Source organism: Melopsittacus undulatus, chromosome 2 (assembly GCF_012275295.1).
Source record: "Melopsittacus undulatus isolate bMelUnd1 chromosome 2, bMelUnd1.mat.Z, whole genome shotgun sequence".
NCBI lineage: Eukaryota > Metazoa > Chordata > Aves > Psittaciformes > Psittaculidae > Melopsittacus > Melopsittacus undulatus.
In genome coordinates this window covers 76,265,348-76,291,433 of record NC_047528.1, presented here as the reverse complement: position 1 = coordinate 76,291,433, position 26,086 = coordinate 76,265,348, and the positions used below count along the sequence as shown (strand labels likewise).

At 39.5% G+C, this 26,086-nt stretch overlaps 1 protein-coding gene across 1 annotated transcript; it reads left to right on the top strand.

Moving 5' to 3' along the window:
* Positions 1 to 2,521: 2,521 nt before the first annotated feature.
* CLTRN (collectrin, amino acid transport regulator) lies at positions 2,522 to 25,624 on the top strand. The gene is made up of 6 exons (XM_005151460.4): positions 2,522 to 2,588; positions 2,974 to 3,032; positions 8,931 to 9,016; positions 17,412 to 17,528; positions 20,734 to 20,928; positions 25,468 to 25,624. Exons 1-6 carry the CDS (start codon positions 2,522 to 2,524, stop codon positions 25,622 to 25,624), a joined length of 681 nt encoding a protein of 226 aa, XP_005151517.1.
* The last annotated feature ends 462 nt before the right edge of the window (positions 25,625 to 26,086 follow it).

Sequence of the window (26,086 nt, the reverse complement as noted above, 5' to 3'; positions counted from 1 at the left end):
AGACGGATGCCTGACTGATTAATTAGTGGCAAATAAATGCAGAGATGCTTCAACAGTGCTACTTATCTGTCTAAAATGGGTAAGAAAACCATGCATGTAGATTTATTACTGAGATACGAAGTGACAGGATGTCTGTCTTTTTACATTATGCTGATAATCTAAAATGTCATTTGTAACCTGAAAGATTAGGGAGATTTTTAAGACAGTATTTAAAAATGCCATTAATTTGAAGAAAATTTTTCTGCTAACACCTGCTCTAGTCTAGCTTGTCCTCCTAGCTTGTTTAAAAAACATGCTGGCTTTCGAAAAAGATTTGTAGATGTGCAGGAATCAGTTGCTTACATGCAGTGCTCTGTGCATATACAACCAGCTAAGCACATGGGCCATCAGCTGGATGGGTTTGGCCTGGATCCAAACTGTCATGCACATATATATCAGCTGTGCGATGCTCTCCCTGTGAGCTCTGAGCTGGGGTTTTTATCACACTGCTCCTTCTCCTGGCCTCCTCCCCTCTCCACTGGAAAAAAAAGCATTTGTCTTGCTGCTTGCCAGCAAGACAAACTGGGGAAAATCAGACACCCCAGCTGGAAGTTAGCAGCCCTGATCAGGGAACCCAGTCATGTTGTCTGAGGTTGTTCCTGCTGGGTGTTGTGTGCCTTCGATGTACTTTGACACCAGCTCCATGTGATTCTGAGGGAAAGAACTGATTTACAGTGGTTTACAGCAGGGAGGAATGGTGATGCTGCGTATCGATGCTCAGTTCTCTTTGCCTTCTGACAGCAGGGAAGCCACATTTGGCTTTTCCCTTCTCTTCCTAAGTTCTCCAGTATTTTCCCCAGAGGTAAAAAAAAAGGTTCATGTGCTCATTATTGAAGTAACGCACAAGAATTTTGAATGAAACTGATCAGATTCACGTTCTTCTAAGGATTTTTTAAATTACACATTTTACAGAGAAGTTTTTCATACATCTGTACATTTTTCAGTGTTCTCCTTTTGATCCATGCACGTGCAGTGTGTTAGTTTAAGCTGTCATTAGAAATGAATACATGATTTTTATGTTTTCATAGGCACACATTGAATGTCTGAGCAGATAATGTATCCAGTAATCTCGTACTCAGAGCTGGTTGCCTAGTGAGAGCAAACAGGTGCCCAGAAATTAGTTTGATTTAATGACTTCTAAAGATGGAATATCAAGTCCCTTAACAGTGGCTTCTAAAACTAAGATTAAATTAGTAAAACACTAAGTTCTCAATTACCTGAAAGTCCAAGTATTCATATGTAGTAAATACTGGTTGTTGTTGTCCCTAAATTCAGTCCCACAGTTTAGTGAAATTTTCTCATTCTTGTGAAGGTCTTTGGTTTTGCAGTCTCAAGACACACTTCTCAGTGCTAAAGGACCAACTGAAAGTAATTTTGAAGCTATTTTCGATTTGTGAACTAACCATTAATCAGAGTGGTTACAGGGGAACTACAGCAGCAGAGTGGAATAAAATAATCCTGTCTTGCTACCCAGAATGCAAAGATTGTTCAAGTACTTGTGATAGATTCCAGTTTCTAAATTCATTTTCCTCTGCATTTCTTAAAGTATTTCCACATGTGTGCGTATATGTATACACAGCATTCCATGTCTACAAAACAGAATATGTACTTATTCACCATGCTTCCTATGAAGTCTCATTTTATTGTACCTCTTCTTATTCTAGTTGCTACCATAATGATCCTCCAACAGCAAGAAAGTATTTTTCCACTTTTATAACATTCTTTTCATGCAAAGCAATGCCTCAGTTGTGAGGCTTTTGTGGGGAATGAAATGTTTGCTCTACCAGGCTCAGAGAAGCTCCTTAGCCAGATAGTGGAGTGGGGCTTTGTCAGGGATGGGGGTACATGCACTGGGGGGATGATGCTGGCTCTTCAGAAGTTCTGCAGTTCAAAGACAAACGAGGAAAATCTGGAGCCCTGTTTTGGGGGGCCAGGGCTTCTGTGTTCATCACTCATTTATTTTGGGTTGAAAAAGGTGCCCAGTCTTTCTTTATCCTCATGGGCCCTCTGTGGGGCCAGCCAGTTTCCCAAGGAAGCTGGGCAGCAGCTTCTTTTGGGATCCAGTGGCACCTGAGCTTCAAATTCACCTGCTGTGGGTAAGAGCACAGTGTTCTACCACCACAGTCACTGGCTGCTCAGCTGTCATGTCCCTTGGACATCTCTGTGCCTGTCTGACATCACATCTCTCAGGAAAAAATGTTGGTCTGGAGCACTATGTGAAGTTTTGTATTATTCTAAAAAGGAATAAGGAAAATTAAGTTGTTATGGCTTTTTTGTTTTTTACTACATAAAAAGGTAGTAAATAACTAACAGAAAACATTTGTTTCTAGTGCCTGTTTTAGCAAAAATAATGGGGGTTAATTATTAAACCTTTGGTTGCTCACTTATGCTCCTGATGCTTTAATCCTGGGTCACAGAAAGTTTAAGAGTGCTTTACAGGGGAGACTCACTTCTTTTTCTTCAGCCTTTCTGTGCTGACAGGATGTTACGGGGTTTGCTGCTTACTCTCTCTGTAGCTGCTATTGCTCATGCTGAGCTCTGCAAGCCAGGTAAGTTTTGGAGCTTGTTCCCATCCTTCCCCAGATAAATGTAGCTATGAGTTTACTCTTATAATGCTGTTGGCTTTTCAGATTTTTATTGTAACTGGTTGTCTCCTATTTGGAGGTTGAAATGCTGAGCATTCACTTATTTTATGAGTTTGCAAATTAAATCTGGAAGATGATCTCACTTAAAAAGGTCGTGGTAACTCTCAGTGAGACTCTGTAGGGCTATGGCTTTTTTCACACCAGTAACTTCTGTCCTCCTAACCAGTTGATCTGTAGAGACAAATTTAGAAGAGCTGCCATTTGTGAAGTAATCGGAGAAGTAAATATATTTAAGTCCTATTTTGGCTGGTTGTCAATATATTTTTCCTTTTTTCTCTCTCTATGTCAGATGCTCAGAATGCTTTCAAAGTACGGCTTAGTATCAAAACGGCTTTGGGAGATAATGCAGTAAGTAAAATATTTTCACGTATTCATCCTAACTGAATATATAAGAAGTAATGTATACTGCAAAGTTTCTGAAGGCAGCACAAGCAATTTGTTTTGAAGTGTTAATTGTAATAGATGTGCTCAAGTCAAGATCCAGGCATCCATTTCTTGACATTTGACTACTCCGCTCCTTAAAATGGGATCCTTGAAGAGAAGTATAAAGCTCATATTTTCATAAAGATAATATTCGGTCAAATACTTTATTTTTTGCCTGGAAAAACAGTAGGGATGTTACACGTTATGCGTGAGAGGTGCTGCATAAACCTTCATCTGTATTTTGGGAAAAGCACTTCTGCTTCAGTGCTAATTGTAAAGTCAAGTATGTCTGGGAAGAAAAGCAGGAAAAGATTGTTAGGTCTTTATAAAGTGGGACTTATGTCAAACTCTCAGACTGCTCTGGAGAGATCATTCAAGCATATCTCATCAATTCCCTGCTAATGTAGGGCTTTGTCAGACAGTGGCCTTTCTTCTCATGAGGCTCATGAGGACTGGAATGCTTTGGCTTAAAGCAGGTCCTTGAGCTTAATGAAGTACTGTTGTGAGCAATAAGGGTCTGTGATACATAAAAAGACTGGGACATTGAATGACTGAATGGTCCTTCCTGATCTAAAGCACTATGAAATATGGCAGAGCTCAGTACTTTGTTTGCAGTTTAGAATGCTTAGAGCAAAACTGCAGTGTGATACAGCATAAAATTAGATATGAAATGTCTTGAGCACTTGTCTATATGGAAGTCTGCTGTCTGATTATGTTAGGAGCCCTGGAAAACAAAAAGCAGTTGGTTACATATGATAAGACATTGGAGACATATGAGTCTCCCTATGACTGTAGAAGCCTTTCTAAAATTAGCCTGAAATAGCAGATAATTTAAACTGACATTAGCAGGGACCTTATCCTGCTGGTAACTTCATAAACCAGACAAATTGGGAAGAAAAATTCCAGTATTTGTGGAAATTCATGTTGGAGTCAATTTACTTGGGTGAGAGACTTTAATTAACAGTAGTGTGAGCCTGATTAGTTAAAAAATTTATTAAAAATAGTGTTTTATGGCTTCTGTTATTGAAGCTACTCTTGATGATAACTGCAATGTTTCGATTTAATCTTGGTTCAAAATGGTAGCAAGGAATGAAAATTGCAGTTCCCAGTAATGTTCTTTCTTAGCGCTTTTTCCTTTTCCAATTGGAATAAAATGGGGGGTATTCAATGATTTGGGACCTTTTTTATTATTATTTTTCATCTATAAAAGCTTTGATACAAATAATGAATCTTGAAGTCATTTTGTATCACAGGAAAAAAGCAGTAACTGAGGAGTCTATTTATTTATTTATTTTTTAGATAGGTAGTAGTTTATTTCATATATATCTTAAGAATGGGACAGTTTAGAACAGCATTTTAGAACAACAGCATGCTGAAAGTGATATGATGTCATACAGAATTATTCACAAATAATGAACAATTTACCAAGTGCACAAGTAGTAGTTGCTTTTTTCCGTAGGCTTTGCAATCTTCTCTGCAAATGTCTGAAATTGAAAACTGAAACTACCATCAAACTGAAATTTATTTTGATTGAATAATTTGGGACACTTTATTTTTTTATTTTATTTATCTATTTTAGCAAAGAAAAGCATAATAATGTCACTGTATCACAGTAGGACACAGCCTGCTTAGAACATCTTGGATACGATGCTCTGCTGCTGATTTTTTCTCCATTCATTTCCAAGTCACTTCAAGCTGGATTACAACACAAAACACTGATATTGTGGCATTTTGCTCTAGGACTGGCAGGATAACTCCAATGTGCAGGGGCATAGAAAATAGGTTAGTGTCGTTTTCCACAGGGTTTAGTGCATGCCACTTTGTGTGAGGCTGATAAAGACAGGACACCATTTTTTAATCTGTTTACAAGGTAGGCTGTACTTTGAGGCAGGAGTGCCATTTCATGTATTTATATGGTTCTTACTGCAATAGAGCTGAAAAGAGCATCTAAGAGATGGTATGTATTTAGCTGTTACCATTTTATTTGCAAATAATGGGTGTACTTGACATTGTTTGCTAACTAGTGGGAGGAGACATGGTATCTGTAGCCTAAATGAAAGTGATTTATGAGTCTGAGGATGATGTTAACTTTATGAGTGGCTTCTGGAATAGGTGCTAGTCACTAATTGCTTCCTATGCGTGGAGTTAGCAGAGTGCTAGAGAGTTAATTCAAAAGGGCCAAAGACAGCTAGGAAGTGAATAGAAATTATGTGCCCTGAGAATTCCATTAAGTCTGTGTCATCACTCAGTTTGAATGTCAGAATCAAAAAGCTGGTACCTCAAGGGCTGCAGCCAGGTGAAATAATAGAAGGTGCACCTCCTTCTAGCTCATGTATTCAGGCTATTTCCAGGATAGAGGATGAAGGGGGGAAAGGCTGATATGCATCTGGTGTCTTTCCACCAAGTGGGACCCAGGAGTATGTTCATGTGTCTGTATCCATACTGTAGCCTGAATGGCTGTTTAATTAAAACACAGAACTGTTCAGGAGGGGGGGAGCTTGGAAGGTCCCTAATCCCCTGCTGCTCAAAGCCAGCTCAACACCGAAATCAGATCAGGTTGTTCATAGCGATTTTGTAATATTATCATCTACCTTGTTCTGCTGTTTTAACATTTAATGCTGTCTTCCTTAGAGCATTACTATACCATTTCACCTCATCAACAACTTACACTCATCATCTTTTACCCATTCTATCATCAACCTCCTCTTTTGCTACAGGTGCTTAAAACTGACTTTTACAGTCAGCTGTGTCTAGTTCTGCTCCTCCGTAACATATAAAGGATGACAAACGCAACTGAGCCATGGTCTTTGTGTGTGTTCCTCTGTGTAGCAAAGATGGTAAACAGTCACGTTTCTGATACTGTCATGTAAGGTTTCATTGATAACAGAGTTATGCTTATAGCGTGTGGTTGCAAATGATATTTAATGTTTCCTCTGTAGAAGCACAAAATGGGCATTAATAGCTGTACTTTATAGGAACATGAGAGCAGAAAACATCCTCAGTCATCAGCTGCAGTCCAGGCTTTTGCAATTGGAGGATAAAGGTGAAACTGATAAAGCCTGATAAGTAGAACAATTCAGGTTTATTTGCACCTACCCCTCTCTGACTGGAGAAAGCTGATGATTAGAAATTGACTTCTGGCAATCCATGCCCACTTGTCTTGAATTCATACAGTTTGTTAGCTTTAATGTATTCTTGCCATACTTTTCCTCCTCATTATGTTCCCTTCCCCTTGCATATTCCTTCATGAGTCATGTCCTGAGGTTCTTGTTCATATGGAGCCCACAGCAACCTCAATTTCCTCTTAACTTCTGTCTGATCACTGTTTACTTTGGACTTTGTGCCTTTCTGCCCAGAAGGTTGTTTGCAGCATCTTCAGCATCTCAAGCAGGCTCCCAGTTTCTGCTGAGCTTTCTCTCCTTCCCCATTTCTTGCAGCTTTCTGTTTATTCTGTCTTCTTTTTAAAGTGCTTAGTCTTTTAGCTGGGGATTGAGTTCCTCACTACAAATTATTTTCCCTGTTTTAAGGCGCCCTTTGTTACTCTGACTTAAAGAAACTGTAGGCTACTGCATTATTTATGAAAACTGAATACTTGATAGTGACAAATTGTGCATATATACATGTACTGCACTGCATATAAGCATACCAGGTACATATACTCAGTAGTACTACATTGCATTTGTGTCCATGAAATGGAGTGCGCATCATCATTATCCATTTTCAAGACAACTGATTCAATTATCTCTACAGCTGGTTTAATCCACTGGGTAGCAGATTAGTTGTTAATGTCCATTTGGACCTGTTCTCAAAGACTGCAGATGGCATGTAGGGTTTCAGTCAATAGTACCACACACAGAAAAAAAGATCTTCCCTTTTAGTGCTGCAAATTGTGCTCCATGGTTTAAATACAATGTCTTTAAAATTATGATAAGTAGTGTTATGTCTCTCATCTGTATTAATTCCTCTCCTACATTACCTCTTTTTCTTTTAGTACTAGTTGTTGTTATTACTGACATATCTTCGTCAGAGCAGTGGGATCAAAATGCAGGCTTTTATAATTTCTTTTCAAAGATTCTCTCACTTTTTCTTTTTTTCTTTTTTTTTTTTTTCCCTTTTTCCTTTTTCTCTTTTTCTCTTCCCTTCCCTTCTTTCCCCTCCCATCCCCTCCTATGCCTTCCTTCCCCTCTTCTCTCATCTTCTCAGTTTTAGTTCCTAGACTGGCATTATTACAGTATGCTTACACCTCTCGTCATTCACAGTTGAAGAGTAGTGATCAGAACCCAGATTCTCACTGCTGCAGATGGATTTTAATGCTATTCAAATTGTCTGTTGCTCAGCTATAATGTCTGTGGCCTACCATATCTCAGAGAGCCCATTTGACAGCTCATCATTTGTGTAGGGATGATAAATATGATCAGTATGACATTTTGCCCTTTAAATCATAGAATCATAGAATAGTTAGGGTTGGAAAGGACCTTAACATCATCTAGTTCCAACCCCCCTGCCATGGGCAGGGACACCCCACACTAAACCATATCACCCAAGGCTTCATCCAACCCAGCCTTGAACATTGACAGGGATGGACCATTCACAACCTCCCTAGGCAACCCATTCCAGTACCTCACCTCCTTCCTGTCTTAGATTCACAGTCCACAGGATATCAGAGCAAAATGGGAGTTGATGCCTGAAAGTTGGATTCCTTCTTTCTGCAGAGAGTTTGCAGCTCCATGCATCCAAAATCAGAAAAAGAAAAATAATTAGCATTTGTCATTTTTGATGCTATTTAATGTGTTTTTTATGTAAATTGTTGGGTTTTTTTCAGTGTGTTATAAAGGCCCATGAAAAAGAGGGTCCAAGTTGTCAACAGGGTTGAGTATCTACCCTCTTGGGTTTCTAGTTTGGATGATGATAATGCAGATTTTTACATACAGAAAATTAAAGATTAGATTTATGTTCTGATTGACTGGGGGAAAGCTGTCTCTAACCTCCATTAATATAATTCCGAGAAACTCCTAATCTTTGTAATCTGCTGAAAGTGGAAATTCAATCAGTATGCCTCAGTCATGGCTATTGTTATAAAAATGTAATAGGTGCAGTTCTTACAGGTGATTAAAATTCCATAGGTGACTGAAAGCCCAGGGGAACCCAGTGGAGCTATCTCAGAAAAGTGAAATTGGGGAAGCATGATTTTTCATCAAGAAAACAGAGAATAATTTTTTGAGCCTGCATTTTACTTCTTATTGAATTAGTAAGGATGCTATTTTCTTTCATCTCATGTGTGATGTAGTAATTTGTACTATAGTTTAGTCTGTCTTCTTGTTGCAAGGATGGCATGTAACAGTAAGGCCATAATCTCATTTCTTGGTGTCCTGACATCCAACTCCCAGAGACTGCTTTCAGCATTATCTTTTTTCTGGGGGGGAGGGACAAAGTGAACTAGTCTTTGAGAGTGGATTTAGACCTTTTGCTTCAACAGGGTTTGTCCAGCAAGAGGCAAGGCCATCTGTGCAGGTGTGTGAGGGAGAATTATAGTAATATGCCTTATCTTTGGTGCAAGAAACTTTGCATCTCCAACTTCTGGAAGCATTCAATGCATTCAGCTTTTGGAAACATTCTTTGCACTTTATATTGTGCTTTATAACAGCTGCTATTAAAAGTCTTTAGTGGGCACTGGATAGTGGGTAGGAATTTATTTTCATAGCACAACCAGAGAATTTATTAATTTTCTTGATCAATATAGTATTTCAAGTTCAGTGACCCTTTTCCCTTTCTGTATTTCCAGCACTGGTGCTGAAACTGATTATCTTCCATCTTCCTTTACAGTATGCCTGGGATGCTAATGAAGAGTACCTCTTCAAAGCAATGATAGCTTTTGCAATGAGAAGATATTCCAGCAAGAGCATGACTCAGTAAGCACCTACTCTGATTTGCCTTAATACATATTAACAATGCTGTGTGTAGTAGTGTATTCTTTGCTGTACAGAACTGTAGAAATCATTATATGAAGTTCCTGAAAACAGACTACTCCATTCTATTCCATTATATTTCTTTGACACACAGATATATATTTGTCATGGTTTAAAGCCAGCTGGCAGCTAAATAGCATGCAGCTGCTCACACACCCCCCACACTGGGATGGGAAGGAAAATTGAAAAAATAAAATAAAACCTGTAGGTTGAGATAAAAGCAGTTTAATAGTTAAAGTGCAATATGCTACTACTAATAATAATAATAATGAAAGTGAAATAACAAGGAGAGACATATAAAACTAGAAGGGAAGAAGAAAAGAAAAAAAATCCCACAAAACAAACAAACAAAAAAACCCAGAACCCGAGTAAACACAAATGATGCACAATAAAATTGCCCACCACCCACAAAACGATATCCAGCCCGATCCAAACAACAATCGGTCCCTTTCTGCTTAACTCCCCCACCTCCCAGTTTCTAGACTGGGCATGGCCGCTGTGGTATGGAATACCCCTTTGGCTAGTTTGGATCAGGTGTCCTGTCTCTGCTCCCTACCGGCTTCTTGTGCCCCTCCTCACTGGCAGAGTATGAGACTGAAAAGTCCTTGATTGGGGTAAGCATTACTTAGCAACAACTAAAAACATCAGTGTGTTTTCAGCATTGTTCTCAGACTAAATCCAAAACACAGCACTGCACCAGGTACTAGGAAGAAAACTAACTCTATCCCAGCTGAAACCAGGACTGTGTTAAACATCACATTATCTTTGCCTTAAGCAATGTTCAATCTTTGGATCAGTATCCGTGTTGATGTGAGATGACACGGCTGTGGGTCTCAGTGGATTGTGCGATTTCACTTTAGCAGAATCTGGATACTTTCTGGACACCATATGGGGAAGAGGTGAAGGGAGACACTGGCAAGGTTAAGAAATGCAATACAGATCCTTGAATAGGCAGCTTTGGCGCACATTTTAGGGCACAGCTCCAGTGGTATGCTGAAGATGAGCTGACTTGGGGAACTGGAAGATGGATGGCTATGCTACTGCTCTGTTCTGCTGCTTGTATCTATCCCTAATATTGCAGTGTTTGAGTTACGTAGCGTCAAGAAGTTTCAGATATTGCAGTTCAGACATAAATCAACCTCTAATTGGTTTTGGGATTAAATCCACCCTGAGGTGTTGAATATTCTTCCCAGGCTTCTGATCCTTGCAATTTATGAAATTAGATATCTGATTAGGCAGGCTATTTAGCAGGCTGTATTTGCAGTATGTCTCTTAAATGAGAAACCTGGTAAGTGAATTTCTATAGGTCTATTATTTTTTGATTGTTTTTCAGTCTTAAAGGAAAGATTTATAGTTCTGGTAGGCTAATGAGAATAAGTTTCTCAATTTACTTTAATAAACCCTGCTTCAGACTGTCATTGTATCAGATGAAGCATATTCCACATTTGCAAAGGTATTAGTTACCTTTAGTCCATGGTGATTATTGTGGCTGCTGCACTTTCTCTTAAATAGAAGGTGATTTCCCTCTCCATATAACACGAATGTTTGGTTCCTTGCCGTTTCATTTTTATTCCTCAGAAGTTGTCTCCTTTGAGCAAGAGAGCCATTATACCAAGCTTAACAGAAGCAGCCAAGTATGCTACTGCACCCAATTAAAATTACATTAAAAAAATGAGTTCAAGATACAAGCTAATTAAAGGTGATTATGCAGGGCTTTTTCTCAGCTTTTCAAATTAGCAGAGGTTTCAGAGTATCTGATCCATAAAGATTTGCTTTTATATACTTATTTTAGTCTCATGTCCTTTTTGTAAATTATTCTCTTCAAAGTCATAGTTCTTTCAAATAGCAAAAAACCTGGGTCAGAAGCCAGTGATCTTTTTCCTCTTTAAGCACCAAGGCTCTCTGCACATTAAACTGATATTAGAAAGCTTGATGCAGGAAGAGTTAAACAATCAAGCCAGTATGAAAGCAGTTAAAGTTTGAATGGAAGTTATCTCTATCCACTCTGGGAAATCACAGCATTTATGCCCACTTAATTCAGTCTCCTACCAAGACAATTTTTTCCTATGGACAAATATGATAATGTCAGTGTCACTGCAGTTTGGAGGAGAGGTTGCACATGTCAGTAATTTCCTGTTGCTGTGTTTGTCAGAGGTGAAGTCAGTATAATATTTGGAAACAGCTAGGTGTGGTCATCTTTTTAAGATGGTATAAGACTTCCTTATGTGGGATATAGCTTGTTGGGGTGTACCTTCGAGGTGTAACTCATAACTCTTCTAGGACTTCTAGATACCTCTGGGGTCATGTGTAGACAGCATGGCAACTGACAGACAGCTGTGCCTCTCTGAGATCTGGTCCAACTTACTAGGCAACAGGCTGAGGAGTTTCCTATTTATAGATTTCTCCCAAGTCCCAGAGGACCTCTGAATCCTCAGAGTTCAGCAGTGGAGAGCTAGGTGAACCTCTCAGTGCACCCCAAATAACCTGCCCCTGTTACATGAGATCAGGAAAGTTACGAAAGCCTCCATCCTGTTAGAAATCCTGGAAATAATATACTCCTTTCCCCACCTGTGTGGCTGGCAGCTGGGAGGAGCTGGGTATAGAGGAGGGAGTGCAGCCCATCTCCATCCCCTTCGCAGTGGGAATGAAGGTGCAGGACCACTTGGCATCCCAGAGGGTAGAGCAGCATGCCCTGCACACTCTCATAGCTGGTAAGGAGAGTGGCAGTGGCTTGCAGTGTGAGAGGGAGGCAGAAGCAGGAGCTGGTGTCAGATAAACTACGCTGTGCTGCATGAGCTTTTACAGATTAATGCCAACACATTTTCTTTGGGAGCTGTAAAAGATCAATGATAATTATTCTGTCATAAAAGAAAAAACAAATTGCTTGTGACTGCATTCTGGTAGCATCTAAATTTATCCAAATTTTGCATCTGTTTAATTAAAGATTTTTGTCAAAATAAAGACTTACAAAAAATTCACCAGTATTCTATGTAAGCAACTGCTGGTTCTACCAGGATATAAATTCTGCACCATCCATAACCAGGATGTGACAAACCTCCCCTTTAACATTGATTTCTAACACACCCACAGCCTTGCAGTAACTCACAGCCACAGCTAACTCCCACATTAGACTAAATGCCATTAACTTGAGCAAGCTGGATCAGACCTCAGAATAATCTGTCTGGTGGACCAGCATAATAATTGTTGCAGTCTGTCCCATCGTTTTTGAGACTCAAAGGTTCTGTTGATATGCTAGAGGGAAGGAATGCCATTCAGAGGGACCTTGACACACTTGTGAGGTGGGCTGATGCCAACCTCATGAAGTTTAACCATGCCAAGTGCAAGGTCCTACACCTGGGTCGGAGCAATCCCAGGCACAGCTACAGGTTGGGCAAAAAGGAAATTCATGGTAGTCCTGCGGAGAAGGACTTGGGGGTGTTGGTCAATGAGAAAATGAACATGAGCCAGCAGTGTGCACTCACAGCCCAGAAAGCCAACCAGATCCTGGGCTGCATCAAGAGGAGCGTGACCAGCAGGTCAAAGGAGGTGATCCTGCCCCTCTACTCTGCTCTCGTGAGACCTCACTTGGAGTATTGTGTTCAGTTCTGGTGTCCTCAACATAAAAAGGACATGGCACTGTTAGAACAAGTCCAGAGGAGGGCCACAAGGATGATCAGGGGACTGGAGCACCTCCCATATGAAGACAGGCTGAAGTTGGGGCTGTTCAGCCTGGAGAAGAGAAGGCTGTGTGGAGACCTCTTAGCAGCCTTCCAGTATCTGAAGGGGGCCTAAAGGGATGCTGGGGAGGGACTATTCATTAGGGACTGTAGTGATAGGACACATAGTGATGGGTTGAAACTTAAACAGCAGAGGTTTAGACTTGATATAAGGAAGAAATTCTTTACTGTTAGGGTGGTGAGGTACTGGAATGGGTTGCCCAGGGAGGTAGTGAATGCTCCATCCCTGGCAGTGTTCAAGACCAGGTTGGATGAAGCCTTGGGTGATATGGTTTAGTGTGAGGTGTGCCTGCCCATGGCAGGGGGGTTGGAACTAGATGATCTTAAGGTCCTTTCCAATCCTGACTATTCTATGATTCTATGATTCTATGATCTTTTGTTAGGCTTCTGGAGCTGAATAAAAGCCAGCCTGTAATGACAAGCATTTAAATGTGCCGCTGGAAACAGCAGCTGATGATGTTGTTTCCCTTGTGCAACTAACGCAAAATGGACAGGATTGCACATTACGTCTTGAATTCTCTAAAGTTAATTTCTAAACTAGAATTTAATAAATGGTAAAGCTCTGTTTAATGTTTGAAAGGCTTGTCAAACTTTTCAAGTTTGTGTGAAACAAAGACACAATCCATCAAATTACTCAGTAATTATTAATACGTATAAAATAAATTTCTTTTTCAGTGAAGAATTAAACCCCCTTTATTTCCTGCTCTGTATATGGCTTCTCAATACATACATTACTGAACTATGTGAGCCAACCTTTGATCTCTCAGTGTTAAAAAAATTATTGTCTGTTGTCTGTGTTAGTAACCCTGTTTTTTATAATCTGTGACTCATTTGAAATAATATGCATCTCTTTTGGGCCTGAGATTAGTTATCTTTTAAACAGACAGAATGTCATCACATTTACTTTCATTCATGTAACAGAATCTACTTTTGGTACATCTTTTCCTCATTTGTATATTAAAAAAGCTGAAGTTTTCCTCATGAAGTGATGAGAAAAAAATCCGTTAACATTATCTGTCTTCCTAAGACAGGCTTTTTTGATACTAAAAATATTGTGTCTATTTAGAACAAGAAAATAAGCTTCTAAAGTTAAAGCTGTTACAGCAAGGTGATCCCATTGCTGCTGTTCACAAAGAGGAAGAAAGTAACATTTCTTTGCAGGAGCAGCTGCACAGCACTGGGTTGGAAGGGGCCTGATGCCTTCAAGAGAGTTAGAGATAGGTGCTCAGGACTTGGGGACTGTGGTTCACTCAAGAGCTAACGACTGCTCGAGGCAGCCAGCTCCCCGAGTCTCTGGCAGCTCTTTCTTACCCTAACCAACCCTTTATATCTCCATAAGGAACAATTATGGTGTTTCAGGCCAAGGAACCATCAGGGTTTCCTGCACTCAACTCACTGGTGTTCACTTGCATATATTAAAGGAAATGCAATTTCAGACTTCTGCCACGGTGCCATGAAGCAGAACCAGGATCTTGTAATTTCGATGATAACAGTCTCCTATAGTCCCTGTGACAAAAGTCTTATCGCCTGCTAAGGAAGTAAAAAGATATCCACATATATGTTTACAAATATATTTAATAAGCATAGTGCATGAAGATGTCAGATTCTCAAATCTAAATATATAAGCATAATGTAGTAATTCTTCTGCATGCTGTGAATCAAACTTGCGTGGAAACAGCACAGAGGAAAAAAGCCCAAAAGTGTACCTGCTGCAAAGAGATTTCCACATTGATGCCTGTTGAACCAGTCTGTTTTGGTGTTTATTCAATCCCCTTTGAACTTCTCATAAGCAATATTACTCTCTTTGGAGACTGGAAGGATTTACAGCATTCAGATTCTGCCAATGGTGGTGGCAGTAAAGCCAAATTTTGCATTTTTATAATTGAGCAGAGGTTTTAGACACAATAGGGAGCAGAAAGGAGGCAAAATTCAAGTATTCTAGTGTAAGCTTTGCTGCCCGATTGATTGATTCAGTGCTGTTTGTTCTAGAGAAAGAGATGCTTCCCCAAAATGATGATGAACTGCTCTATCACATGCTGAAAGCTTTGACACTGAGAAGGCCCCAGACTGAAGTGTCTCAGAATCTCTGAATGAGAGTAAGAAAGTCAGGGTGTTCTGCCAGTCTTTATCTATGAAACTTATTGGGGATCTCTTTGGGGATCAGGCTTTCCTCACTTACCCCATTTCAAAAACATCTGTAGGGCAATATGAACTCAGATTTTCTACCTGGGTCAGATTTTGCTTGCACCACAGAAATTCCAGCTTTAGGAGCTGCAGTAAAATGAAGCCTTAGGTCCTGCTGTTCTGAATTCTCCTGATGCAATTTTGGATATTCTATGAAGTCAGCAAGAGTTTCTCAGCCACCAGCCAAAAGTTGACGCTTCCGCCTCCCCACCTAAATGTTATGCTTTGCTTTTGTTTTGGGAGGAATAAATCTGCTTTGGTCATCTGACTGTTGCCAGCAAACTGATGTGAACATCTTTCCAAATTCCAGGGAATGTCTTTCCTTTTTTTTCCATAAAAATTCTCTATATTTGAAAAATTGTCATTGTTCCATAATGGTAAAAGTGGCTATTTCAGCACTGCAGAATTATTGATGTCCATTTTATTGTGTATCTCTATTTAATATATACCTCCTCTATAAAATGAAAGGTTGCACTACCCAAGGTACTCAGAATACCACCCAAAAACCTTTTCAGCAGTAAGTAAAATATTTGTGCAAAAATACGCATAATGGAGTGCTGTGATCAAGCCGATGCCTGTTGTGCCTTAAAAGCAAACTCGTTCTTTTCTGGACAAAGTCTACACATTTATCGGCAATTTTGACTGCCTTACATTCCTTCCTACCTCATGCTTCCTGTTTCTCAGGGCACTGCAGAGCTCATTTAATTGTGATTGTAATTAGCCGGCAGATGGCACTACAAAACAGAACTCTGCGGCAGGGGAGGTGGCTTGCAGCTGGGAAGTCATTACCCTGAGAAAGATCACAGGTTGGAAAAGGTAATGTTAAAACCTGAATTTTCATGATGGACAAACCAATTGTAATAGTAATGGACGTTACAAACATCACTGCAATGAGTTAAAAGAGGGGCTGCATTCTTCTTCACTGACATACTACAGTTTCTTTCTCCAGAACATCATCAAGTATCTGAAAACTGACCATCCCAACTGGGGTCAGTCAAGACAGGGCAGCTTATGACCAGGTAGAACTTGTGCAAAGGGGAAACTAGTCAGAGCTGCTCTCTGGAAATAAAAATGATCCTAATTCTTGGTCCTAGACTTTCAGAATATCTGCTTGCTGCTTGGACATGACCAGTAAACCTGAGTCCTGAGATAAATTCTTTAGGTTATTTATTAATGATCATAAAATCATAGAGTCACAGAATGGTTGGGTTGGAAGCAACCTTAAAGATTATCTAGCTCCAGCCCCCTGCCATGGGCAGGGACACCTTCCCCTAGACAAGTTGCCCAAAACCCCATCCAACCTGGTAGTATATGATTGTATATGTATATAACATATAATGATATAGAACTAAATATTTTTTCCCCATTTTTATCTCTCTAGTTATTTTTCATAAATACTTCAGCAGTCCTTTTATGGTACATGCGATGTTCCTTGCCATGCTGTAATTAATGTCACATTATACAATTCCTGTGTATTATGCATTTGGCTGGTTTGTTTCCGAGTTGTGTGGATAAACTGGGAACACACAGAAAGACATCAGGGTACCATCTATCCTCAGTCACTAGTATGATATATTAGCCTTCACTTCTTTAGTTTAAATACTCATCATGTCATTCCATGGATATTTTTAATGATACTTCTACCTTTTACTACTATTAGTGGTAGAAAACAAATTTGTAGGATTCTGAAAAAAGGCATCTAAAATACTTTTTTTTTTTTCACACTTTTTACATAGTATGCCATAGGAAGCTGTGTGCCTGGGGCCTTCCACTATTAACTTTGCATAAAGCTGAGCAATCTTCTTTTTAAACAGATAAGACAAATCTTTGTCATAGCATAAGCTAAAGGTCATAGGCCAGTGCCAGTAGAATGTATACACTTAGCCCATTGCCCTTACTCTGTGAACAAAGATGTCAAAAAAAATAACATCAGTTTCATTGCTATTCCCTCCAACAAATGTATCCTATATGAGGACTGCATTCATTTGAAAATCATGTGGGGAATCCCTTATTCCTGGTTCCTGTGGCATTACATGTCAAAACCAAGGTTCTTAGTTCAACCAATGCATTTGCCCCTTTATAAGGCTTTAGTCACAGCCCTAATGATTAAGATGCAAGTATGTATTTTTCCATTTGATGACACTAAATGTGTATGCAAGACTATGTAAGTTTGTAACAGATTCAGAAATTCATTTTAAGACTCAAGTTTGGTCTTTGTAGGCTTTTTTTTTACTATTACTCGTATTGGAAAATAGGAAATGCTGAGAGTGATATTTCTTCCTTGAGCATTAACTGTGTTTTTAAAAGTAAGAATTTTTACCCCTTTAAATGAAAGAAATATTTTAAGAAAAATCTGTAATATTTCAGTAATTCCTTCTGTGCACTTTAATGATTATTTTTGTTTTCACTGTCTGCAGAATTTCCAATGTGTTGCTCTGCAATGTGACTGACCGGGTGTCCTTTTGGTTCGTGGTCACAGATTCTTCAAAAAATGTGACAACTGTTCCTGGAAGTGAGGTAGAAGCAGCCATCAGGTACAGCCACTGCCTCTGCAACCTTTTCTTCCTTGCTGACTGAGGATGTTTTCTCTCTCTGGACTTGTGTGAATGAGCACTCTGCCTCTTTAAGGATGAACCAGTCCAAGTAGTTAAAACACCAAGGGGTCACTACTCTTTCATGCATGTGAGATTAGAGGATTTTTAACAGTCCCACAGAATGCAAAGCATGTCGGCATTGGGATTATAACTTGGAAGGAGTCTTCCTTACTGCTGGAGCCCCAGAAGAAATTTGGTCCATTTCTAGAGCTTTACCTGTAATTTGCTGACCAGTGTACTGCACATATGCTGCTCTCATCCAGCTTCTGTATTTCTCAGTGAGAGAGCCTTCTCCCTCAAATGAGAGAATTGCATACTTTCTGGGTGTAATATATATCATAGAATCATAGAAACATTTAGGTTGGAAAAGACCTGTAAGATCATCAAGTCCAACCACAAGTCCATCACTAAACCAAGTCCCTAAATACCACTTTAATGTCTTTTCAATATCTCCAGAAATAGTGAGCACTTCCATGGGCAGCCTGTTCCAATGCTTGACAACCTTTTTGGTGAAGATGTTTTTCCTAATATACAATCTAAATCTCCTCTGGTGTAACTTGAGTCTGTTTCTTCTCACCTCATTCCTTGTTACTTGGAAGAAGAGACTGACACCTACCTCTTGCTGTACTAGTTTCAGGTAGTTGTAGAGAGCAATAGGGTCTCTATTGTAGGGAGCAATAAGGTCTCCCCTGAGCCTCATTTTCTTCAGACTAAATAACCCCAGCTCCCTCAGCTGCTTCTCACAGTACTTGCTCTCTGGACCCTTCACCACCTTCATTGCCGTTCTCTGTACCCATTCCAGTATCTCAGTGTCTTTCTCGTAGTGAGGGGCCTAAAACTGAATACAGTATTCAAGGTCATTTAACTTTCATTGTATGACACATGCACACCTATGCCTAGACTAAAGGCCACAGGCTCCCTTTTGGTGGTTCTCAAGTACAGTTCATCTGACTTAATTTAGAAGTCAGCTTTCACAATACAAGAGCTCCTGTGAATTCTTCATGAGCAGAGCTGGCTGTGTCCCAGCTTGGCTTAAACAATCTTATGCTCACATTCTTTTCATATCAGCTCTTTCTAGAATGCCAGTCAACAACATTGTTGAGCATTGCTTGTACAAAGTACTGTGCAGTGCAAAACAGTTTGCTTTCTACTAAATATCACATTCTGTAGCCAATGAAAGCAGGACTGTGGAGCTGAAGAAGCAAAAAAAAAAGGGGTAATCTGACTTCAGTGGTCCATCAAAACTGCATAAGGGGTTTATAGGGATGATTCCCACAAGCAGTGTAACTCGTACATTTCTGAAGCACGAAGTGGAAAACAGACCCCTTTGTTTTCAGGCATTCTGTACTTTGTCTTGAAAATTCATGTTATCTCTATGGAGGTGTAATACCTAATTCCTGATGAATGAGTATGCGTTCTTTTGGAAAGATTAATTTAAGCTTATGAGCAGATTAAACTATTTCCTACAGAGAAACCAAACAATAGCTTCATAGCATTAATGAAGGAAGCAGATTATTTATTCACTGAAGCTCTCTGTAAGAGTGATGGAATGCAGGGGTTTTGCATTTCTGTTATTCTTTGATACCTTCAGTAGCATAAGCTGATTTATTTAAATCTGTTATGTGCCCTGTTTGCTACAGAAATTGGATGCTGTTATAGTATGTTTGGTTTTTAACTGTTGTCTGTCACTTGATAAAGAATATGCTATTTATAGGAACTTTTATAACTTAGAAATGAGAAATAAAATGATCTATAAAGCTACAATACTTTTTATTCAATTGCTTCTGATTGTAGGCTTCCACACTAAACCATTATTCTAATTCTTCATGCTACAGTAGCACATAAGAACTCATGGACCAGAATTTTATTGTATCATATTCTCTACAAAGTAAGAATAAAGAGGAAAATAAACCTTTTCAGAGCTGTGTATGAGACTCAAGATCTTGCATAAATATACACAAGGTATACTTATGCATATACAAACATGAAATGCACCTGTAGTTGCCTGCATGTGTTTCAGCACATAATTCTGTACCTCCAGCTGTTAGATGAGGGTGAACAATGCTTATTTCATCTGTTCACAATGATTCTTTCATATCAGTAAGGATAAAAATCTTTTCTAAATCAAAGACGGATTACCATATAATGAGTCTTGTAATATCCCATGGCTTTCAGTCTTCCCCAGGAATGCTAGTTTTTCATTAAGGCTAAGAACTTCCTGTTTAAAGGAAAGGCAAACATTATAATTTCCAAGAAAAAAAAATTTGCAAAATCTTACCTGCATTTTCTGTAGATTTGTTCTTAGGAAATACTTGCTTTATGGTAATTAAATGGAATTGTATACCAGAAAGCTGCTTGTAAATCAAACAACTGCAAACAAAAAGAATCTCTCAAGACAAATACAGGTAATAAATTTTCACAAAAAAAATTAACATTCTGAAAGAGCTAATGAAAGATACTGCTAAAGCCTCTTAAGGCTGCCTAGATTCAGATCCAAAAATGCCTAAAAATGCTTAGAAGTAGTGACTGTGAGTGAAAGTATGTGTTAAAGGGTAACAACTGGAAAAAATGTGTAAAGTCTAAATCTCTTTTTACATGCACCCTGCAGGGAGGAAGGGCATGTAGGCTATAGGGGTGGATCCTTCTGGACCAAATTGTATCTTGTGCCTCATGGACCTAAGAAAACCTACAGCAGCAAGAGCAGATGTACTGGCCCATCACATGCAGGGTGGTTCAGTCTGAGGAACCAAGGGGCACTGAAAAGTTAATCCACTTCTGTGCTAATCTTGAATGCTGCATGAACAAGATAACATAGCTGCTGTTACAGATTACAACCTGCTAAGTCAGTGTGTGGTCCAAACTAGAAATAAATAATAATACTGCAGGTCTCATCTATATTTCCCAGTTTTTCACCTGAACACATACAAAACTCAAGTGTTCAAAACTTTGTGTGTGGATATCTGTGGATTACTGACAAGGTCTATGTTAAAAAGAAGGTCTGTATAATCTTCCCAATATCATACTGGATCAAATCCAGCCCTCACAGACTTGTAGCACCTATATGATTTTTTTTCCTTCTTTTTATCTTTTTAACTTGTAAAATGCCGTTATAAAAAGTTGTGATGTTCTTTGTGTTTTTATGAAGGATGAACCGGAACAGAATCAACAGTGCCTTCCTATTGAGCGACAAAACACTGCAGTTTGTGAAGATAACCTCAACCTTATCACCTCCTGTGGAACCCTCCACACCTGTCTGGCTTATTGTATTTGGTGTTGTTCTTTGTCTTATTTTGGCTGGAATTGTTTTCCTCGTTGTTGCAGGGATTCATCAACGCAAGAAGTAAGAGGCTTAGCTTTTCTTCTGTCTTAACTGAATATGGCAAGTTTAGCCATCTGGGCTGGTTTTGTTTTTCAGATTAGCCTCAGAGAAATTATAGCTGTGCCCCCCTCTCCCTCACTAGGTAAAGATAACCCATCTGTCTTTTTCTGAGAAAAGGAAGTATATATGTGAAGTGTAACTGTGAAGTATAGTAATGTTGAGTTGTACTGTGAGCCTCCCCTCACAGACTATTCAAATTGCTACCAAGAGGGAGAAGCCCAGCAGTGATTGTGCGCCTGCTGGCAGGGCTAAAAAAATTGCTGCTGCAGTTTGAGAAGACTCAGTAGAGGACACAATAATGATTAATGTATGGCTGAAGAGGGTCTGCTCAATGGAACAGTGCATGGTCTCACCTTATTGAGTGCAAAGAACCCACCCCTTCACAGGTTCATGACCAGATCTCCCCATGAGCCTAAGTGTTTGCTGTTTGGCAGTAGGGTAGGAGAGTGATACACTCTTTTTCCTTCAATTTCTGCCCTTTTTCTCTTTGTTTCTGTGGTGGCAGTGGTGAAAAAGAGAAGGCTACTCATGCTGTCCTAATGTGAGCATTTTGGAGCAAGACAGAGAGCAGGTGGAATTTTGGTTCTGCCCTCTCTGTTGGCTTGGAAGTGGGCATAAGGATTAGAAATTTCTCAGGTCATCTGAGATTCTGCTGTAGAAGTTCAGCTTCTGCCATGCTTTAGGATGCCACAAAGGTTATGCTAAGAGAAAATTATGACTTCAGCAGCAGAGTTATACAGGAACAGCAGAAGAACTGAAAAAGGGTAAATCTCTGCTGACAACTAGATAATGTTAAAATTATTGACTATATGGTGAGCTGCATCCCCAAATACAACAGAATAAAAGATTCTTGTAAGAAGATATGAAGAGTGGTGTCTTGTAGAGACAATTGCTTTCTGCCTACTTATCACCTTGAAGAGCATTATTTTAACTGCAGAAGAACACCACTTATTGTGAAGGATAAGTGCTTCTCATAAAGAACCTGTAGTAGTGTAGTCAGAATCCCTTTATTTATATTTTGCATTCAGAAGAATTGTATGATTTGCAAGCCCTCTGTTTTTAAAAAGCAGAATTTGACAAACAATAGATGAGAGATACTGTTGGGGGAAGAATCTGGGCAGATACTTGGGATGTGTGATTAGCTTTGGTCCTGTCACACCCTTCCATGTGCTATGGGCTGAGTTATTTCATACCTGAACCTAGGCAACCCCTTCTGTAAAACTGGAGAATGATGTTGCTATCTGAAGCCCATATGTGCCCTCTGTGTTAGTAAAATGGCTGTGTGTGTCTCTGTAGTGCTTAACTTAAAGGGGATCTTTGAATGTTTCAAATAAGTGTAATATAAATAAATTATGCTAAACAGCTATGATTTTCTTTCCTAGCTAAAATAATAATCTGTGTTTCATATCATGCTGAAAGACAGCATTTTCTCCTTTCTATTTTCAAAATAACTCAGCCAAGCTTGAGTGGTTCTCCTCAATATGGTGTAAACTACATGCTCATATCATCATACTACCACTAATATGACTTGCTGCCTGCCTGTGGTCACTTGGCATCCTCTCTGTCTCATGCTCTTGTTGTCCTTTTACTTGTTACACTTAATTTCTCCTGTTTCCCTTCTTCGTCTTTACATATAATTTTCCTCAGAGCAGATCCAGCCATGATTGAACTCCAGTCCTCCTTTTACATCAATGGCATCTGCAGGCAGGGGCAAGGGAGTGAGAGAGAGGGTAAACCAAGCATGTATTTCATCCATCTACTGTTGCAAAGACTGGAAAAATCACATGGATGTTCTAAGCTATTTGGCTGCTTAAAAGAAGAGCCAGACATCAGGGAACTAAAAATAGAAAGTACCCATCTCTTTTTCAGGCATCCAAGTATGTGACCAGGTTGTCAAATATTTTAGCATGCTCGGTAATGAGTTTTACTGGAAATCCATCCAGAGCTGACATAACAGCACCTTTGCTGCTTAGTAAGCCGTGTTGGAAATCTGGCCCCAAGGACAGTGTTGACTTCTTATAACTCATAAAATCGTATCAACCATAGAATGGTCTCGGTTGGAAGTGACCTAAAGCTCCTCTAGTTCCAACCGCCCTGCCATGGGAAAGGACACCTTCCACTAGACCAGGTTGCTCAAAGCCCTGTCCAACCTGGCCAGAGATGGGAAAGCCACAACCTCTCTGGAAAACCTGTTCCAGTATCTCACCACCCTCAGAGGGAAGAACTTCTTCCTAATAACTAATCTAAACCTACCCTCTTTCAGTTTAAAGCCATTACCCACTGTTCTATCACAACATGCCCTTGTAAGAAGTAAAAATGTAAAAAAATTAAAAAAAAAGAAAAATTTGGACTTCTGTATTTGTAGGCCTTTAAAGTATCAGTTAAATACCTCTGTTAAAGGAAGCCTAAAAGCACATGCTTCAGGCGATTCGTACTCAGGGTGGCAGGGAAGCACATGATTGGCCTGTTATGGAGTTTCAGGAATGAGTTACACTCATGCCTTACTTCTTGAATTGAAGGATTTTCTTATTTAGTCCTTCAGTGTGCATCCCTGCCAACATATAAAATTCCAGCCCACAGCTGCCTGCAGTTGAAGAGCTCTGTGTAATTGTAGCCTTTGACTTACAGTGAGCTGTATCAGACATACCGTCTCCAAGCCTTATGTTTGTTCTCCTGTCATTGCAGCTATAGGACACCTCCCTGTCTGATAATAGATTTGGCACATTCCCAGGGCAGGATCATCCTCTGCTGGTTATGCTGAACTACACTGAAGTCTATCCTTACCCCCCAAAATACCATCTGCAGCAGAGGCCATAAACATTTGCCTTGGGAAGAGTGAAAACAGAGTAAGCACACATTTTCCCCCTCCTCCCAGTGTCTAATTTACAGCTGGGGGCCTTCCTGAGCTGTGTTGGGTTTCCATGTATTGGGTAACCCACAATGTTTTCTCCTTAACTTGTTAGTCTCCCCTTGAACTCAGAAATTTTTGGCTTATCTGAATTCCTATGGCAATGAGTTCTACACATCTCCTCTTTGTGTAATTTCATAGAATCACAGAATCATAGAATGGTTTGGGTTGGAAAGAACCTTAAGATCATGTAGTTCCAACCCCCCTGCCATGAGCAGGGACACCTCACACTAGACCATGTCGCTCATGGCTCTATTCAACCTGGCCTTGAACACTGCCAGGAATGGAGCATTTACCACTTCTTTGGGCAATCTGTTCAAGTGCCTTACCACCCTTACAGTAAAGAACTTCTTCCTTATATCCAACCTGAAGTTTCCCTGTCTAACTCTGAACCTCTTGTCTTACACTACAATCCCTGATGAAGAGAATTTCTTTCAAACCTGCTTGTTAGCATCTTCTTTTATGTTCTGCCCCCACAGTTTTTGTATTAAAGAACACTCCTTTTAGCAATGTAAGAGCAGGTACAGCAGTCAGTGGTCAGAATTTTCCACTACTACTGCCCATGCTTATTTTTAGCAAGTCTGTAATGCCAAGAATCTCCCAAAGGCCAATAAAATTTTATTATTGTTAATATCACTGTTATTAGCAGTTACACTCGCTCAGGTTGTTATGATTGTCCTGAGTCAGATTGTTACAGTACATGTTGCAGGATAGGAAGAAGCAGTGGAGATGACCTTTGAATTTCTTATCCTCTGAAACCGCTGATGCTGCAGGCTGTAAAGTGTAGCAGGTTTTTAAACTATGAACTAGTAGATCTTAAAGGTCAGAATAAATCTGGAACTAAAGGAACATCAAGACATGTTGACTGATATTTCTGTATTCCATCCTCTGGTGGTTGTATTTTTGGATAATTTTAATATGCTTTCGGTGAGAACCGGAGCCTGGAAAAGTGAAAGCTGTGCAATTGTTTGATCTAGAAAACAGAAGTATAAATACTGGATGGGAAGGTGGCTGTTAATGAAGATTGAATGAAAAACACAGATTTGCAGCATTAAGAGTACCCTAAGTTCTGGACATCATCAAGGAGTGTGAGGGCATTCAAGTCTCCACATTTGGAGACTATAGTCTTAAGAAGATCATTTCCTAAAATTATGTTTTAATTTGCCCCCATCATGGGGTAAAATCTATAACGTACCTAACAGGATCAGACTAGATGCTTAGTGTGGTCCTTCCTGACATAAAGCAAAAACATATGTAGACGTTTTTTCCATTTTTGTTTTTCGCCAGCTTTTCCTTCTGCACTCTCCTATCATTCTACAGAATGAGAAGGTGAAGTAATATTTATAACATACTTACAAAATGTTTACTTTAGGTTTTCTGATTCCTGATTCCTGACCTCAAACCACTAAACCAGGGCTTCTTTAAGCCTCCACTCTCTGTGGTATGCTTATAGCAGCAAAGAAGTGCACCAGATTATGCTTTTCATAACCTGTGACGAACTTCTGACTATATGTGCAGTTTCCTGGCTGTGGAATCATGGTGGAGTGCTGCAGGTCAACAGAATAAGATGATTTTCTCTTTCTTGTTTTTAGAAAGAATAAAAAGTCAACAGAGAGAGAAAATATAGAAGAGAAATGTGAAGTGACAATAACAGTAGAAAATGGGATTCCTTGTGAAGCGCTGGATTTAAAAGCAGGCCACATTAATGGAGTCTTTGCAGCAGATGATGAACGGTTCACATCCTTATGAAATGCTGCCATTGCTATCTGGTGTTTTTTTGAAAGACTCCTGTGCCTACCTTATTTTGTCACTACTCCTCAATGTCAAACATGAAGACAAGAAAAAAGTCCTTTCACTTAATTTCCCTCAAGAGAACCTTTTGCTGATGACACATACACTTGAACCTCCATTACAAAGCTTTTGTTCATGGGCAAAGCAATTGAGAAGACCTCAGATGATAGCCATTAAAGATTTCCAGAAGATGTGCAGCAAAACAAGGTTGAAACCTGCCTTGTGTCAGGCATTTAATTTGTAATGATTATTTAAATATGTCCATTGCTTGTTTTCCCCTAATATAAATGTGAAACTGCATTATTCCTGAATGTCACTGGGGATAACATCTATCATTGTCAATTCTTGCTGGGCTTTGTTTCAAGCCATATGCAAAAATTTCTCCTTAAAATTACTTGGTTTTGTTGATGTGTAGTATGC